Here is a 19,605-nt window from a genome sequence, read left to right as displayed (position 1 = left end):
TATTCAGACTCTGACAGCAAGCAAACAGGTGCATCCACAAGGCCCTGGTGCTGGCCTGGCTTGAGGGTACCTGGCTGGATTCCTGTTTTCCTGAAACACAAGCCTCATCTAAGTCATGCCACCCTGGCCCTATGTAAAAAATAATTTTTTTTTCTCCAGAAACTGGAGCCTGGCTCCAAACATTTACCTAGCTCCTTCACTATTTCACTTCTCTACATGGCACATTCTAACAACAACAAAAACAAAAACATATTCAGCACTGGCCGAGCAGGTTATCCTAGACCCATTTAATTGGTCCTCTTAACTAATGTACACCCACTTAACCAGTCTAACGCAACTGAACTACTTAACTAAGCTACACTCGCTTCTGTTTTTTTTAGCCTGAAGGGCAGGTAATGCTGCTTGCTGCTGCTAAGTAGCTCAATCGTGTCCAACTCTTTGCGACCCTTTAGACTGTAGCCTGCCAGGCTCCTCTGTCCATGGGATTCTCCAGACAAGGATACTCAAGTGGATTGCCATTTTCCTCCTCCAGGGGATCTTCTTGACCCACGGATTGAATCCTCGTCTCTGTGTCTCCTGAACTGCAGGCGGATTCTTTACCTGCTGAGTCATCAGGGAAGTAAGGCCGGTAATAATACAGCCATTCTACAGAACCAGAAAGTTAAGACAAGAGAGGTTAGGTAATTTGGTCAAGGTCACACAGGGAGAACGAAACAGAGGTAGGAGTCCCAGGGGGCACAGACCTGCCTCTTACTCTCACCTGACTCACCTGAGTCCCTGGTACTCCACACTTCCCCAGGGGCTGGCAGGATGCGGGATGCCAGGTCTGGCAGGGGCAACCATGTCACACCCAGGCCTTTGTCTCCCATCAGAGTCTCAGGCTCTGACTATATGAGAGACAGAGACACTGGCTGTCTGGACCACATGAAGGCTTTTTAATAATAATGAGAGGAGGCTTGGCAAACCCAGCTATTCCCTGGGGCACCAGAATGGAGCGTGGTCAAATGGGGGGGGCGAGGGGCGGGAAGGGGGTCACACATCTTTAGCCAACTGGCATTTATCACGAGGCATCGTCTATTTTTGTGATGGGGGGGCATTTATTGGTACATATTAAAAGCAAGACAGTGGAACATCATCTTTTCAATTTCAACTCTTCATATAATTTGACTGGCATTAGATAAAATAACTGACTGGCCTCCCCTTTGCTGATATTTCTGATGCTGTTTTTATCTCCTGTGCCCACCACGTCCTGGGTGAATGACTTTGGCAAGTTGTTTCACCTTGCTGAAAATCAGTTTCTTCATCTGTAAGACATAGCACCTCATGCTATTGTACCACTACCATGTACCGAGCACTGTAATAAGAACTTTGGGTATAAATGTACCTTATTTACTTCCCCCCATATCACTTCGAAGAACTTCTAAAGACAATACTGAGGCTCAGAAAAGTTGGTTGACTTATCTATGGTCACCCAGCCATGAAATGTCAAGACTGGAACTTGAGCCCGGCTCAGTCTGTCTTCCCCTGTCATTACTTTTATAACTCATCTGACCAACAGCATCTCTTTATGGTTGCCTATGGTGGGCTAAAACCTCATTCAGAGTCACCAGACTCCATCTCGGGGGCCCCTCCAGCCTGGGAGTGACTTTAGCCAGCTGGGGGAGGCTAGTCTCTGGTCAGTTGAAAAGACCACTGTCCCTTCTAGGGTTCAGGCAGGGGGTAGAAGAGGCCAACCCATCTAAAGACATAACCCTCAGAGACACCCAATCAGCCTCCACTCACGGAGGCAAAAACCAGGGCTCAGAGAGAGCACACAAACCACCCAAGGGCACACAGTGAAAGAGGCTGAAGAGGGCCACAGTCAGGCTCCAGACCCTCCTGAAGCCAAGGACCCAGCACCACTCTAGAAAGGTCCTACATCTGGGCCATTTACTTGCTAATCCCTGGGTGAGCTTGCACTGTAACAGTGAACAAGTGTGTGAAATCAGGGACTCTCCCATCCTCCCAGAAAAGACTCAGGCCCTATAGAAGATGCTGAGTTCCAGGTGGCTGGGAGTGGGCAGGGGGTGTTGTTTTCAATAAAACCCTTGAAATTACGTTTCCAATGCAATGCTGTTCCCTCCCCCCAACCCATAAACTTCCTGCACCATCTTCATTGTTTCCATCCCTTTTAGAGAGAGTGAACATTTCCTGGGATTCAAATTCTCTCATAATAGTTGGAAGGAAACAAAACTACATGCTGTAAACATTCACCGCATTGTACAAAAAATACCAGCATTATGGGGGAGGCATAGTAAGTGCAGACCAAGGTCCTTCCCAACTCCTGCCCCACAAGTGTTCGTTTCTCAATTGTGTTTGACTCCAAGACCCCATGGACTGTAGCCCGCCAGGCTCCCCTGTCCATGGAATTCTCCAGGCAAGAAATATTGGTGTGGGTGGCCATTCCTTTCTCCAGGGGATCTTCCTGACCCAGGGATCGAATCCAGGTCTCCTGCATTGCGGGCAGATTCTTTACTGTCTGAGCCACCAGGGAAGCCCCAAATTCTGCCCACAAATCCATGCCCTAATGCCTCCCATGTCTGTGCCCTCAAGTATTTAAACTTTTAACAGCCAGGAGGATAGAGCTTTAAAACAAATATATATATGTATATATATATTAGCTATTGCAATACATAATTAAGATTGGTGAGGTGTAAGCACCAACTCCTTCTCAGCAGTTTTCTCTCAATGAAAACAAGAGAGGTTGATCCATTTTTCCGAGCACATGTGTAGGACACATGAGGGAATGTTCATTAGTTCAGTCTGACATATACTCAATTCTCTCCATATACAGAGCATGGGTGTTTTTTTTTTTTCCTTTCATGCATTTTCTTCTCCAGCTGCGAAGTGATATTAAATTTCATTAGATTTGAACACAATCTCTAGTCTTGAAACAGTTTCCTTTAAGGCCCCTCATATTTATTCAGAATTCATGAATCATGTTCCGATAACACAACCATAATTATTTTTAAAGTGTGATGTTTGTGGCTTTAATAGGAAATGCTTGCAAAAGGCCTTTTCTCTTTGATTGTTTGTAATCTTAGCGGTAATCGCTGCCGTTCCCTTCTCTGCACCACAGCAGGCAGAACACAATTTCATTTTCATATGAATCGGGAGCTCTTCACCCAGGTTTTAATTAAAGCAATAAAAGTCATGTCATCTTTGCCCTTTAGAATGTAGACAGACTCAGGGGCCGGAGTTACTAAGCCTAGACTCTTAGATTTCAATAGTGGCAAGAGGTCTTCTCTCTCCTGGTACATTTGCTGAAAGTATTTTTGTTTGCTTCAGAAAGACTCTCTATGGCTGCAGTGTCTTCCTCTGTAAAACGGGAGGGAACCTTACCTACCGGAGAGATGAAAGGACACCGGCCCTGGAGGACACGAAGCCCCCAAGCCTGAGCCCAAGGAAGCGCCTGGTTAATGTTCATGACCATCACCAGCAGCAGCATTATTTAGGGCTGGAAAAAGCCAACAGACCACCTTCCTTCATTACTCACATGAGCCAACTGAGGCTCAGAGAGACACCAGTGCAAGGTGAGGGGAACAGGGCAGAGCTGAACCCAGAACCCAGAGTCTCCCGGCTCTTTGCCCATTCCGGGCACCCTACACTGCCCCCTGCTGGAAGGAGGCTGAACCTTCAAGGTCACAAGGACAGTGCCCGGGGACTGCAGATCTGACCCTAACCAGCAAACTATCTTCTGGCCTCCAGGTTAGACCATCAACCTAGTGGAGGTTGATGCTTGATCCAGGTGGTAAGAAAAACAGACCAGGCATCCCTGGGGATGGGGTTGACATCCTTCTCTTTGTCCAAGGTCCCAGGCAGACCACTGTCTACCTCCCCTACAAATCCCACCCCACCCTATTCAGCTCCATCAGCATCCAGTGACTCATGCCTCTCCAGCGTGTCCCCTTTTCCCAGCCTTTGGTTCTGGCTTCCCATCCATCACACCCCAGCATCACCTTGAGCCCCTCCAGGACAGCCATCATGCTGATGATGCTGGGCCCTCACCTCCTCACCCTCAGGGATGCCTGGTTCACTATGTCAATGCTCTCTCCCCAGAGAGGAGAGCCTCCATCAACGCCTGCAGCTGCTCAGCTTCGAATCACCACTCATGTCCACTCTGTGATTTAGATGTCCTACTGTCCAGCTCCTCCCCCGGGGGCTCTCTGAGCCCGGGGTGCCCTCTTTTCTCTCCTTTCCCAACTTGGACTTCCAAGTCCTTCACTTCAGTCCCTCTTTTGGGCAACAAAGCTTGGATGTCCTTCTGGTATACCTGCTTGGAAAATCCTTGCCCTGGCTTCACTCTATTAATATCCGCCCCGACAGCACCTGAACCAAGAACTCAGTCTTCCATAACCCACAACAAATACCGCAGACCTTCCCCACCCTCTCCAACCTCCAGTGCCCTGACTCTCAGCAGGTGACCCACCCACAGTCTCTCTGAGAACAGGTGCTTACCGATACAGACGCCCCCTGCTCCCAGCCATCCTATCTATAAAGCAACACTCCTTTGCTCCTCAGTCCCCCTTCTGGCTAAAAGGCCAAAGATTCCACCTCTGGGCAGTGGTGGGACAGTACTTATGCCTCCCACCCTCTCCAAAAACTTAAGCCATCAATTAACTCCTCCCTGTCCTGAGCTCTCAGCATTACCCTTTCTCCTAGATGCCTTCTATTGAGATTAATTCTAAAGACTCTCTCGTCTTAAAAAACAATCCCTTCTAAGGAGTCCTCATCTCATTTGAGCTATGGTCCTTGCTCTTGTCTTTCCCCCTAGACTTCTCATACATTGTCTAGACTTACCATTTATGTCCTCACCTCATACTCCCTTCTCCATCCACCCTGGGATGGGTAGGACATCCCCTACCCATCAGAGCTGCTCCTTCTGAGGTCCAGGATGACTTTCTCTTTGCTAAAACCATCAAATGACTCTCAACTCCTTTCCCAACCAACCCCTCAGAAGCAGGGGCCTTCTGCTTCTTCTTGTTTAAATTTTATTTAACTTTTTGAAGTGATAAAAAGTCATCATGGTTTAAAACCCCCCAAATGTAAAAAGGTACAGTGAAAAGTCTCTTTGTTATTCTTGTCTACCTCCCCAATAACCATAACACACACACACACACACAAGGTACAAAGTCACTTTTACTAGTTTCCATATATCCTTCCCTGGTGGCTCAGACTGTAAAGAATCTGTCTGCAATGCAGGAGACCCAGGTTTAGTTCCTGGGTTGGGAAGATCCCCTGGAGAAGGGAATGGCTACCCACTCTAGCCTGGAGAATTCTATGGGCAGAGGAGCCTGGTGAGCTACAGTCCATGGGGTTGCAAAGAGTCAAACATGACTGAGTGACTAGCACTTTCACTTTCCTATATACTTCCAGAGTTATATAAACACACAGAAACATACATTCTTACTATACTTTTGGCATAAATGGTAATATGCTATACTTATTGTTCATTGCTTTTTTCAGTAAGTAATGTATCTAAAGAATTCTATCACTTCTGTTTCATCATTCTGTCTCTACAGTCACATAGTATTCCATTTGATAGATATACATAATTTCTTCACTAGTCCCATATTACTGCACTTTTGATTTTTCTTCCAATTTCTTACCATTATAAACAGTTCCAAAATGAATAAGCTTGAATATTTCATTTCTCATGTATACAGATATATCTGTAGAATATATTTCCAAAAAGCGAATTACTAGGCTAAACGTTGATGATTTTTAACTTTGATAGATGCTGCCGATTTGCCTTCCATAAGGGTTATACCAATTTACTCTCCTTTCAGTGATGTATAAAAGTGCCTCTTTCCCTGCTATGGGCTCCAGCAGAGTATGTTATCAAATCTTTGGATTTTTGCCAATCTAATAGGAGAAAATGTTAATTTTGTTTCTCTTATGAACTATTTTTAGCAGTTTTCATATATTTAATATCCATTTATATTTACTTATCTGTAAACTACTGCTCATATCTCCTGCCCATTTTCCTATCAGAGTTTTGAATTGATTTCTAGGAACTCTTTTTATATGAAGGAAATCAGTCCTTTCACTATGTCATAAGTTGAAAACATTCTTGTCCAATTTTTTGTTTGTCTTTGACTTGACTTATGGTGTTTTGGCCATGCCAAAGTTGTCTTTCATTTTAATTTATGGTCAACATTTTAATGCCTTTTCTTTTAAGACTGAGTCATGGAAACACCTTTCCTACTCCAAAGTTGTAATGTATACTGAAAAGACTTTTTTCTAGTGCCTTTATGGTTTCCTTGAGTACATTTAAAATTTTGATTTATTTAAAGTTTACCCTTTGATAGGGAAGTGGCTGGGCCCAACAGCACCTTTCCCCAGATCTCCTCCTTCCTTCTTGGAGCCCTGCCCTTGGCTTCTAAGACTCCACAGTCTCCTACTCCTCCAGCCACTGATTTTCACCCTATCTCACAGCTGTCTTCTCCATTTTGCTTTCAAATGTTAGAGCTCAACAGTTTAAGAATCATTTGCCCTCTAGTCTTCTCACACCCCTCTCGCTCTGTAAATTTCATTCTCTCAAGGTTTTAACACCATGGGCTAAGGACTTCCAAATTCATTTCCACCGTGAGCTTCAGACTTGTATAATCATCTACATACTTGGACATCTTTACTTGGATGGACATCTCCAATGTAACATGTCCAATTGTCTGTCTCCTTCGACAATTTCCAACTTAGAAAACTGTGCCATTGTGCCGGAAAACAGACTCATCACAGAAGCCTAAGAGTCATCCTTTACTCTTCTGTCTCTCTCTCCCTCTGCATTCATCATCATCAAGACCCACTGACTTTATTTCCAAAACACATTTCAGATCCATCCACTTCTTCCCATCTCCTCTGCCACTACACATTCTGGGACAATACATCATCTTTCACTTGGACTATTATCACACCCTCCCATTTGGTATTCCTGTAGCCACTCTTGCCATTGAGAATTTTTAAGCCCTCAGAAAATCTGATCACATCATTCAATCTCAGTCTCTATCTCTCACTATCAAAGTCTAGTAACTTGCTTTGACTAGTAAATTATGCTGGAAGTAGTCATGTGCCAATTTTCTCTCTAACACATACATACAAACATATACACAAGCTCTTTCAATAATTCTTAAAACAAAGTCTGAAATATTTAGCAGAACTGCTGTTTATAGATAGCCAATATGCACATAAAAAAGATGTTCAGTATCTCTATTAAAGAAATACAAATCAAAACTACAGTGAGGTATCACCTCACATAGGTCAGAATGGCTATCATCAAAATGTCTACAAATAATAAGTGCTGGAGGGGGTGTGGAGAAAAAAAGGAACACTCTTATACTGTTGGTAGGAATATAAATTGGCACAGCTGCTACAGAAAACAGTACGGAGGTTCCTTAAAAAAAACTAAAATAGAACTGCCATATGATCCAGCAATCCCACTCCTGGGTATATTTTCAGAGAAAACTCTAATTTGAAAAGGTACATGCACCCCAATGTTCACAGCAGCACTATTCACAACAGCTAAAAAGCAACCTACATGTCCATCAACAGATGAATGGATAAAGAAGATGTGGCATATATGTACTCAGCCATACAAAAGAATGAAATAATGCCATTTGCACTAACATGGATAGACCTAGAGATTATCATACTAAGTAAGTGAGAAAGAGAAAGACAAATACTGTATGCTATCACTCTTATGTGGAATCTAAAATATGATACCAATGAACTTACTTACAAAACAGAAACAGACTCACAGACATGGTTACCAAAGTGGAACTGGGGTGAGGGAGGGATAAATTAGGAGTCTGGGACTAGCAGATACAAACTGCTATATATAAAATAAACAACAAGGACACACTGTACAGCACAGGGAACTATATTCAATAAGCAGTAATAAACCATAATGGAAAAGAATATGAAAAAACATATATGTACATATATATGCACATATATAGCTGAACCACTTTGCTGTACACTGAAAAGTAACACAACATTATAAATCAACTATACTTCAATGACGGAGAAGGCAATGGCACCCCACTCCAGTACTCTTGCCTGGAAAATCCCATGGACAGAGGGGCCTGTAGGCTGCAGTCCATGGGGTCGCTAAGAGTTGGACACGACTGAGCGACTTCACTTTCACTTTTCACTTTCCTGCATTGGAGAGGGAAATGGCAACCCACTCCAGTGTTCTTGCCTGGAGAATCCCAGGGACGGGGGAGCCTGGTGGGCTGCCGTCTATGGGGTCGCACAGAGTCGGACACGACTGAAGCGACTTAGCAGCAGCAGCATACTTCAATGAAAAATTGGTATTTACAGGCACAAGACTGGAAAACTCTATCCACAGCCAGGAAGGCTGTAATGAGAAGGGGACATTTGCAATGGCCCTGAAAGAACAAACAGGTATTTGCTGGGTGAGAGTGGCCAGGGGATTCCCATCAGAGGAAACCCTGCGCACAGAGGCGCAGATCCGTAAATGAGCACAAGAAGTGACCAGAGGTTCACCTCCTGTGACCAAAGCATTATTTACGGTAATAAAAACAACAAAAAGAAGACACAGCTAGTTTTTTTTTGAACACTGGTACTTTACATACTATCTTAGGTTAGGTTCTCTTGAAGTGGAACTGAGATGGGGATTCCCATGAGAGCGACTTACTGAGAAGTGACTCTAGCGAAGGGGAGGGAGGTAAGCAGGACAGGGCAGGGAGGATGGAGCTGAGGTAGGATGCCGTCTCAGCTGGAGTCGCCTAGAACTCCATGGGGAGTGGCCCAGTCGGTCCCCTCTAGGGACAAGGGGCGTGGCCTTCTAGAACATCTCCCGTTCCCCTTCCTGATTCATGGTCCCCGTTTGGCAGAGAATTCTCTAGGGAAGGGGCAGCTGTGAACAGGTAACAGCCAACACTCACAACATCTGGGCAATGGATGTCTTGGGCGGGTGAAGGGAATCTGCGGGGGAAGTACCAATAGAATCTACATCACACACCTCATTCAGTTCTCAAAACATCTTAGGACAGAGGTCCCCAACCTGATGATCTGAGGTGGAGTTGATGTAATCATAAGAATAAAGTGCACAATAAATGCAATGTTCTTGAATTATCTCAAACCTCACTGCCCCCAACACCACCACCACCACACTGTCTGTGAAAAAATTGTCTTTCAGGAAACTGATGCCCAAACCGATGGGAACTGCTGCCTTAGGAGGCAGGCATTATTTCTCCCACTGGACGGAAAGCTGACATAAATTAATCAGGGCATTTGGCTGGGATATGGGAAATCTGGAATTTGAATCCAGGTCTGCTAAGACCCACGCCCAGTTCTTTTCCTCCTCACTCTCATTCCAGAAAGGAGGCAACTCTTTCTGGGTCACTTGACCAGGAACGATCAATCCCTGTAACTCTTCAATGGGGTATTCTTTCAGGATGGGGAAGAGCTGATCTCTACCAGGCCCGCCACCTCCAGAAGCTACTGATGGGCCAGAAATTATGTCTGACTACTGCATCTCAGGCTCAGACCACCCAGGAAAGTCTGGTAGCAAAGAAACTCAAGGTCCTGGGAAGGAGGAAAAGGGATAATATATGGAAACTAAGGCTGCTATGCAGGAATTTTGTAGACTTGCAAAAAAGCAAACAATGAAGCATGCATTTACAAAAGAAACTTCAAGCCCATGAGAACCATTTTGAAAGTTTTTACAAGGGGACACAGTTGGCTAATATACATCCTGTAGGAACCTCTGTCTCAGCTACAGAGATAAGGAATACCTTGTTTCAGGAGAAGGTTACCTTAAAGAGCAAGCTTTTAACGTGATGAAATTGGACTTTCTGGAAGGAAACGTCTTCCAGAAATGGCTTCCTGCTTACATGTAGAGCTTTTGCACATAATAAGTGCCCAATAAACATTTGGTAAATAGATGACGCTTGTATTTAACTGTATTTATAAAATACAGTTGTATTTATAATAATACAATGTAAATACAACTTATTTTATACATATAAATACAATTATTATAACATATTTAGAAAATGCATTTCATGCCATTTCGAGTGTTTATCCTCTGAATCCTCTATTAGCTATGAGGCCTTTGCCCACATGTTTATGTCCACCCCTTAGTAACCGGGACAATACAATTCCTACAGTTGATAAGACCACACACCATGACTGGTTCTCATGTACAAATGTGCATGTGTGGGTTCAAGCAAGCATTCCAGGGAAAAGACTGGAAGGAAAGACATAGAACTTTTGCCATTAAGAATTAGAGGCCTTGTCCACAAACAGACGAATAGATAAAGAAGATGTGGTGTGTATATATATAATGAATACTATACAGAGATAAAAAAGAATGAAATATTGCCATTTGCAGTGTCATGGATGGACCTAGAGAATATCACTCTATAGTAAAGTAAGCCAGACAAAGACAAATATCATATGATATCACTTATATGTGGAATCTAAAAAAAATGACACAAATGAACTTATTTATAAAACAGAAATAGACTCACAGACATAGAAAACACATTTAAGGTTACCAAAGGGGAAAAGGGAATGAGGGATAAATTAGGAGTTTGGGATTAGCAGATAAAATAGATAAACAACAAGGACCTACTGTATAATACAGGGAACTATATTCAATAGCTGGAGAAGGCAATGGCACCCCACTCCAGTACTCTTGCCTGGAAAATCCCATGGACGGAGGAGCCTGGTAGGCTGCAGTCCGTGGGGTCGCTAAGACTCGGATACGACTGAGCGACTTCACTTTCACTTTCATGCATTGGAGAAGGAAATGGCAACCCACTCCAGTGTTCTTGCCTGGAGAATCCCAGGGATGGCAGAGCCTGGTGGGCTGCCGTCTATGGGGTCACACAGAGTCAGACACGACTGAAGCGACTTAGCAGCAGCAGCATATTCAATAGCTAGTAACAACTTATAATGGAAAAGAATCTGAAAAAGAATATATATACATATATATATATGTATGTATGTAAAAAATAACCAAATCACTTTTCTATATACCTGAAACTAACACAACAATGTAAATAAACTATACTCCAATAAACAAAAAGAACTAGAGGTCAGTGGAACCCTACCAAACCACTGGAGCTGCAGGTCTTATTTTTATTTTTAAGTAAAATTAGCATGTACTACATCCCACACGTTTCCCATATGTGATAGTCTGTTAAAAGACCATATTACTTTGCAGTTCTTCCCATCAACAGAGTCTATTTCTTCATTCCTTGACTCTAGACTGACCCTGTGACTTGCTTTGATCAACAGCATGTGCTAGAAGCCGTCATATGCCAGACCTCAAGAGGTCTTGCAGCTTTGGCTCTTGCTGCTCTGGGAACCCTTCTCCCATCATGTAAACAAATTCAGTCTAGCCTGCTGGAGCAGGAGAGACCATCTGAAGTAGAAGGGAGTCCCCCATAACAATGACCCAACAGCCTACCTGGCTGCTGACTGACTGTTGCACTTAAATGATCCTAGCCATGACCACAAGAGCCACCCAGCTGAACTCAACCAAACTTCCAAGCCATGGAATCATCAATTAGATGAATATTGGGGGGTGGGGTGTGCAAGTTATGTAGCAAAAGCTAACTGATACACTTTAAGAAGTCTAGACTGTAATTGCTAAGTCTGCTCACGTCAAGGTTGGCTCATGCCACCATATGGACTCTGGGAATCCTGATATCTCCTTTATAAAGTTCTAAGTTAGGGAGACTCTCTGAGCGACAGTGCATGAGACCAGGAAGGACCCTTAGGGAGTCCAACCACATTGTTCCACCGTTAAGGAATGCATTCATTACATAAATGTTTCCTGAATGCCTCCTTTGTGCCAGGCAGTATGGCCCAACAGGAAGGCACAACAAAGAAGAGAGACCAGATCCTTCCCTCAGGGAGGTCACAGTCTAGGGTGGAAATCAGATGTTAACCAAGTCATTATGCAAATAAGCAAAAACCACAGTGGCAAACGCTGTGAACTAAAAGGACATGGTACCACAGGAGAGAATTATGGAGAAGGGACCTACTGTGGATTTGGGGCTCACAAAGAGCTCTCTAAGGAAGTGACATTTAGGCTGAAGCAAGGTGACGGTAGCCCTGAGGTGGGAGCGGAGCTCTCCACAAACGCAGTAAGGTAATGCGAAGCTTTGAGTCCCAGCCATGCAGATTCAAATTCTATCTCTACCGCTCCCTGGCTGAGTCACTCAACATCCTAGAGCCTTAGTTGCCTGATCTATGAAATGGGGTTAATGATACCATCTTACTTTTTCATGACACTTCTCGAAGCTGTCATGAAAGCCAGTTGAAATAACCACATTTATTTGTCCTGCAGCTCCCCTCCAAGGGACTGTGCCCCTCTGCCCAGGCCTAGAGCAGACAGAGCTCCTGAGTCTCACCTGCCCCTCAGCGAAGGTGTAGTACCAACCCTCTTCACTAGGGACTGAGCCAGAGCAGACTCCAGCACAGCACAGCTCTGAGTCAAGATGCTAGCAAAACGCAATCCAAAGCTGAAGCTCCAACACTTTGGCCATCTGATGCGGACAGTCGACTCATTAGAAAAGATCCTGATGCTGGGAAGGACTGAAGGCAGGAAGAGAAGGGGAAGACAGAGGATGAGATGGTTGGATGGCATCACCAACTCAACAGACAGAGGAGTTTGAGTAAGCTCCAGGAGATGGTGAAGGACAGGGAGGCCTGGGGTGCTGCAGTCCATAGAGTCGCAAATAGTCGGACACGACTGAGTGACTGAACGACAAAAATCGAAACACTGTGAAAGGACTCAGATAAGAGGTTCAGGAGTCAGCTCTGGTTTTTGAACCAACCACATTTCCAAGTGGCTTATGGACAATTAAATGACTTCTGTGATTTCTTCCAAAATGGGCATTTCCAGGACTGGAGTCTTACCCACCAGTTCTTGTAGCTTGTCAGTGCAATATAAAGGCAGCTTTTCAGCAGCCCCTCTGGTGCTCACGTGGTCACAGACCAGAGAAGGGGATGGCATGTGGGCCCACAGGTGCCTTGCTGCAGTGGGGGGAGGGGGGAGGGGGGTTGGTGTCGGCTACAGCGCCCTGTAACAGAGTTTCCACGCCACACTAAGACATCGTCTCTTTCCTTGTCAGTAGTGTTCCCCAAAAGCCACAAGCCCAAGTCTTTCTCATCTGGGTCCCCAATAGGACCTCTCACGTAGCAGGGCACATAAATATTTGTGAATTAATAGGCTTCTGTTTCTTCAGCTGGAAAATGTGATCCCAGCCATCCAACGGCCATGACTGCCAGGATTACACAGCCAGAGAGGGCGCAGCAGCTCCGGGGCCAGGCTTGTCTCCAGAGCCCTCAAGTTTGTCAACGGCTACAAAACCCCTTCACCCTCCATCTAGCACCCCGAGCTGCTGCCACCCAGGAGGCACCACTGGGAAGCATCTTCCAGGATCTTTGCAGGGCCCTCCTTGGGGTCCCAGACTGCAGTGAGGATGCTCTGTGGCATCTGAGTCTAGAGTGAGGATACTCCTGGCTGAGAGAGACCTTAATTTTCAGAGACCAGGCTGGTAATAGAAAATCTGTCCAGCTGGTGTCTGGGACTCATAGGGGGCTGGACTGGGGCCAGGGCTGGTCTTCCCTGGGATGACTCAGCTCCTGTCCCCACCAAGAAAAGCTGCACAGGAAGCCTCCACTCTCCTCCCTTTCCTCCACGTCCACAACCCTCCCCAGAGCATGAGACAACTCCAGGTGGGCAGGAGAACCCTGAATGCTGATGCATGGGTGTGAGCACCTCCACACCAGCGCCTGTCCCCATGGGTGCTGTGTGGTGCTAAGAGGCAGAGCCACAAGGGACATGTGACATGTGTATTCGTTGCTGCTGAAAACCTCCCCTCCGTGCATGGAGAGCATAGACAACACGTTTTGAGTTTTATCAAGTTTTCAATGACACCAAGAGTAGCCAGGTAGTTGATTTACAGGAAACACTACAGTCCCAGTTTGTCCATTTGAAGGAAAACTCAATTGACATTGCTTTATAAAAAAATCAGAAGTTTATAGACTTGATTCAAAAAAACTTATAAAGGCTTTTTTTTTCTGTTAAACAATTATAGTCTAATTTGGAAAGTCAGCAGTAGAAGAACAATGACATCTATGATTTAGACAGATCTCTTAACAATCAGATGTTTTTTGGGTTTTTTTTAATTTTTATTTTTTATTTTTTGTTGCACGCAAGGCATCTGGGATCTTAGCTCTTCAACTGGGGACTGAACCCATGCCCCCTGCATCGGAAGTGCAGAGTCTTAACCACTGGACCAGCAGGGAAGTGCCTAACAATTAGATGTTATAATCAATTGATATTCTTGATCATTCTGAGAGAGGACAGTAGTGGGCTATGCCTCCAGCTCTGTACCCCTGCCACCCCACCCTGGGAGCAGCTCAGCTCCAGTGGCCCAAGGGAGGCTGGGCACCCACCTGGCTGGTTGATAGGAGCTCTGGGTTTCCGTCACTCATCCCCACGTAGGCACTCTCACCATCAAACTGGAACAGAGAAACAGAGAGGCAGCTCTGATGAAAATGTTCTCCGGAAGGGCCCAGGAGAAGCCCGAAGAGGTGAGGGGACTATAGTATTGAGGGGAAAAGACTGGAGCCTGGAGAAGCAAAGATTGAACCCAAGATGCCCAGTCCCCATTTCAGCAGAGCTCCCTCTAGGGTAGAAGGAAGAGTCCTTATTCCATGACCTCCATGGCTTGGGTTCATCACACTCAGGATACAGAGAGGAATACCTTTCTGCCCTTTACACCTTGTCCATAGAAGTGACAGATGGCTTTGTCAGATACTGAGCTCCCCATCTCTGGAAGCATGCAAATATTTCTCCTGGCCAAAATGATATCAGGCTCTCAGCTAGGGCTGGAATTTCACATGCTGGAGGGAGGCCAAGATCTCCAGAGCCCTGGGGTGAGGACAGCCTGCCCCCGACCCATCCTCCAGGTATTACCATCCTAAGGGGCTCTGTCCCCTTACCCTTGCCCCTCAGGCTGTCTCTGACCACAGGCACTGAGGACTGTGGTAGAAATCAGGTACAGGAACTACAGCCCTGTGTTTTGAGAAGCTGCCAAGCCTGGATTTGGGAAAATCCATCTGCAAGAGGGAGCAGGCGTAGCTGGAGAAGCGGGGGCTCTGGAGCCGCTGGCTCCCCTTTCTCAAGATGTGTGATCTTGAGCTGGAGACTAAACTCCGGAGGTGCCTTGTCTGTCAAAAGGGGGTGACAACAGTAAACCTCTCTCCAGGGGATGCTGCATCGGAAAGTGCAAAGCACTTGGCTCCATTCCAGTTCCCTTCACTTGAGACAAGCGTCTGGGTTCAGGTTCTCTAGAAGCAGAGCCTGAGACAAGGATTCAAAGGCACGTGATCTTCGAGAAGTGCGTTTTAGGAGTAACCTGTAAGGGAGGGTGGGATCAGGATAGGGTAGGGGAAGGAGCTAAGCAAGGAGGAGGCCCCAGTGGGAGGCTTGCTGTAGCCTCATCCCACCACAAGCTTGCTCCGGGCATGGATGGTACCACAGAGCTGTTCCTGCATGAAGCTGGGGCGGGGCTTTTGTAGCCCATGTACATCGGTCATTGGCCGCAGCTTAAGGGACAAAAGGGAGTCATAACCTGAGAAGGGTGGCCCCCATTTGGCCAAGGACTTTTCTCCAGAGAATTGCGCCAGCTGTGAGCCATTTTCAGCCTGTGCTCATCCCTGGTGGCTCAGATGGTAAAGAATCTGTCTGCAATGCAGGAAACCGGGGTTCGAACCCTGGGTCAGGAAGATCCCTTGGAGAAGGGAAAAGCTACCCACTCTAGTATTCTTGTCTGGAGAATCCCATGGACAGAGGAGCCTGATGCGCTACAGTCCATGGGGTCACAAAGAGTCAGACACAACTGAGCAACTAATACTTTCATAGCAGATGGGGGACAATATTGTCCAGCTATGCTGGACAATAAAGGGATCTGGGTGGGGTACCAACACCAGCTGTCCATTTTATTATAATTGAAAAGAATTTTTTATTAGGTTATATTCACATGATTTAAAATTCCCAAAGTACACAAAGAGCAACGGAAAAAACAGTCGCCTGCCCCCACCTCCCAGGCATCCACTGCCCCTCTCTAGAGACAATCACTGCATCTACCAGCTTTCCATACGTCCTTTCAGAGAGAGTCCCTGTATATACATTACAGTCACTTCTTTTCTATAAATGACAGTGCTCTACACACACCATTTCGCACCTTATATTTCTCCTAGCAACACATCCTGGAAAGTGTTTTATATCAGATCATAATTTTGTCTTCTGGTATGCCCTAGCACGGCTATAACATATATATTGAACTACTTGAGCACATGGGCAATTGAGTTGTTTCCAGGTTTGTGCTATTCCCACGTTGCTCCAGTGAATATTTTTGTACGTCTGTCATTTTGCATGGGTGTGAGTCTATCTGTAAGATTAGTCTGAATAATCACTGCATCCAACTGTGGGTGCAGCTGTAATTTGGATGGACATCACCAAGCGGTCCTTTTGGAGGTTGGAAAAGCCCACATTCCCGCAATCATCAGTTCATCCAGACCCTCCTTGCTCAGAGAGGTTTTCATAACAAACTGGCTCGGACACCAGCCTCCGACCTCGGTGGGCTCCGAAGCCCAGCACGCCCAACTCCTCTTGCCCCGCTCACCCTTGTCATTGTTCCATCGCCCCTTCACCTTCTAGCTTTCTATGTAATTTACTTATTTACCACATTCATTGCTCACAGTTGGATTTCCCCTATGAAAATGGAGGGCCTTTGAGGACAAGGGGTCTTAGTCTTTCTATACACTGATGGTGCCTCCCAAATATCTAGACTAGCACCTGACACGGAGTAGATATTCAATAAATGGTTGTTCAGTGAATGAATGAAGCAACCACCTCATCACTCGCGTTGTCATACCAGGCCAATCTTTTCATCAGGGCAGTGGCATTAGGGTTTATACCCAAGTGCCTTCTTGACACAGGGATGGACAGTCCTTCAGTGACTGCTGGATTAGCAAAAGAAAAAACTGTGCCATGCCTAGAGTCTGGGCATGACCTCAAATGCAGGGCTTCATCCACCACGTGGAGTTTAGGCTTCAAGTCTCTGCTCAGAAACTACCTCCTCCAAGATGCCAGCCATCATTGCTTTCACCTCCTTCGGCTGCCCCTCTAACAACCTAGATTTTCTCTGCATCTGTCCTCTGCCCTGCGTGGAGCAGCGTGAAGCCTGGAACTGTGTCCTGATGGTTTCCAAAGCCCCCAGCGCCCGGGAAGACTGGTATCAAGGATGGGACTATGACTTGGGCAGCACAGAGAGTTCTCAACGAAAGCTCCTGGGATCTATCTGATAGATATTTACTCTTTGATAAAAATAAGACCTTTCTAAAAATCACACATAATTGATAAGTATGTTCTAAAAGAAAGAGGGCTTCCTTTGTGACTCAGCTGGTAAAGAATCCGCTTGCAATGTCAGAGACCCGGATTTGATCCCTGGGCTGGGAAGATTCCCTGGAGAAGGGAAAGGCTACCCACTCCAGTATTCTGGCCTAGAGAATTCCATGAACTTAGTATAGTCCATGGGGTCAAGGAAGTGGAGGGGGACTAAATTTTTTAAATAATTAAATAATAATGAAATATCTTTTAAAAAATTTATTTATTTTTGGTTCAGTTCAGTTCAGCTGTTCAGTTGTGTCTGACTCTCTGTGACCCCATGGACTGCAGCACACCAGGCCTCCTTGTCCATCATCAACTCCCAAAGTTTAGGCAAACTCAGGTCCATTGAGTCAGTGATGCCATCCAACCACTTCATCCTCTGTCATCCCCTTCTCCTCCTGCCTTCAATCTTTCTCAGCATCAGGGTCTTTTCAAATGAGTCAGTTCTTTGCATCAGGTGGCTAAAGTATTGGAGTTTCAGCTTCAACATCAGTTCTTCCAATGAATATTCAGGACTGATTTCCTTTAGAATGGACTGGTTGGATCTCCCTGGAGTCCAAGGGACTCTTAAGAGTTTTCTCCAACACCACAGTTCAAAAGCATCAATTCTTCAGTGCTCAGCTTTCTTTCTAGTCCAACTTTCACATCCCTACATGACTACGAGAAAAACTATAGCCTTGACTAGATGGACCTTTGTTGGTAAAGTAATGTCTCTGCTTTTTAATATGCTGTCTAGGTTGGTCATAACTTTTCTTCCAAGGAGTAAGCGTTTTTTAATTTCATGGCTGCAGTCACCATCTGCAGTGATTTTGGAGCCCAGAAAAATAATGTCTTTCCACTGTTTCCCCATCTATTTGCCATGAAGTGATGGGACCAGATGCCATGATCTTAGTTTTCTGAATGTTGAGCTTTAAGCCAACTTTTTCACTCTCCTCTTTCACTTTCATCAAGAGGCTCTTTAGTTCCTCTTCACTTTCTGCCATAAGGGTGGTGTCATCTGCATATCTGAGGTTATTGATATTTCTCCTGGCAATCTTGATTTCAGCTTGTGCTTCATCCAGCCCAGTGTTTCTCATCATGTACTCTACATATAAATTAAATAAACAGGGTGACAATATACAGCCTTGATGTACTCCTTTTCCTATTTGGAACCAGTCTGTTGTTCCATGTCCAGTTCTAACTGTTGCTTCCTGATCTGTATGCAGATTTCTCAAGAGGTGGGTTAGGTGGTCTGGTATTCCCATCTCTTTCAGAATTTTCCACAGTTAATTGTGATCCCACAGTCAAAGGCTTTGGAATAGTCAATAAAGCAGAAATAGATGTCTTTCTGGAACTCTTGCTTTTTCGATGATCCAGCGGATGTTGGCAATTTGATCTCTGGTTCCTCTGCCTTTTCTAAAACCAGCTTGAACATCTGGAAGTTCACGGTTCATGTATTGTTGAAGCCTGGCTTAGAGAATTTGCTAGCATGTGAGATGACTGCAATTGTGTGGTAGTTTGAGCATTCCTTGGCATTGCCTTTCTTTGGGATATTTTTGGTTAGGTGGGTCTTTGTTGCTGGGCTTCCTCTAGTTGCAGCATGCAGGGGCTACTCTCTAGCTGCAGTGTATGGGCTTCTCATTGCGGTGGTTTCTCTTGTCGCAGAGCACGGACTCCAGGCAAGCGGGTTTCAGTAGTTGTGGCACGTAAGCCCCAGAATGCAGGCTCAGCAGTTGCAGTGCACGGGCTTAGTCACCCAACGGCTTGTGGCATCTTCCCAGACCAGGGACTAAACCCTGGTTCCCTGTATTGTCAACTGTACCCTAAGCCACTAGGGAAGTCAGAGGGGACTAAATTTAACAACGTATTTGAAACATTCTATAAAGCAATAGTCATCAAACAGTATGGTGTATGTTAAAAATACAGGGCTATCTTTTAATGTAGGTTAAAAGATATGCCCCCAAACTCTGTGTAATATCTCATTTATTAACTCCTGGCTAGAACAGAGCCACCCTGATCTGCTCTCTCTCCCCACCCCAATCCCACCCCCCAACATGCACAGCAGGCGATGAACAAATACTTGGTGAGTGTTTGTTCATTGGGTGAATGAATGAATATACTTGGCACCGAGCAAAATGCTTTCC

The 19,605-nt window shown here is 45.4% G+C and overlaps 1 protein-coding gene across 26 annotated transcripts in view; it reads right to left on the bottom strand.

Annotated features, from left to right (window-relative positions):
• Nucleotides 1–19,605, bottom strand: part of TOX2 (TOX high mobility group box family member 2) — a 248,945-nt gene that overhangs the window by 75,017 nt on the left and 154,323 nt on the right. For all 26 annotated transcript variants that reach the window (XR_014073143.1, XR_014073145.1, XR_014073144.1 and 23 more), the window contains one exon: nucleotides 14,482–14,547. Coding sequence is in view for 19 of the 26 variants with exons in the window: in XM_081557007.1 (XP_081413133.1) it covers nucleotides 14,482–14,547 (66 nt within the window). In the remaining 7 variants the exon portion in view is untranslated. The remainder of the gene's footprint in view (nucleotides 1–14,481; nucleotides 14,548–19,605) is intronic.

The sequence above is a fragment of the Giraffa tippelskirchi genome, chromosome 13 (assembly GCF_054371585.1).
Source record: "Giraffa tippelskirchi isolate mGirTip1 chromosome 13, T2T-mGirTip1v1.2.pri, whole genome shotgun sequence".
NCBI lineage: Eukaryota > Metazoa > Chordata > Mammalia > Artiodactyla > Giraffidae > Giraffa > Giraffa tippelskirchi.
The sequence above is the reverse complement of the archived record's forward strand: the minus strand, read 5'-3'. Positions and strand labels throughout refer to the sequence as shown.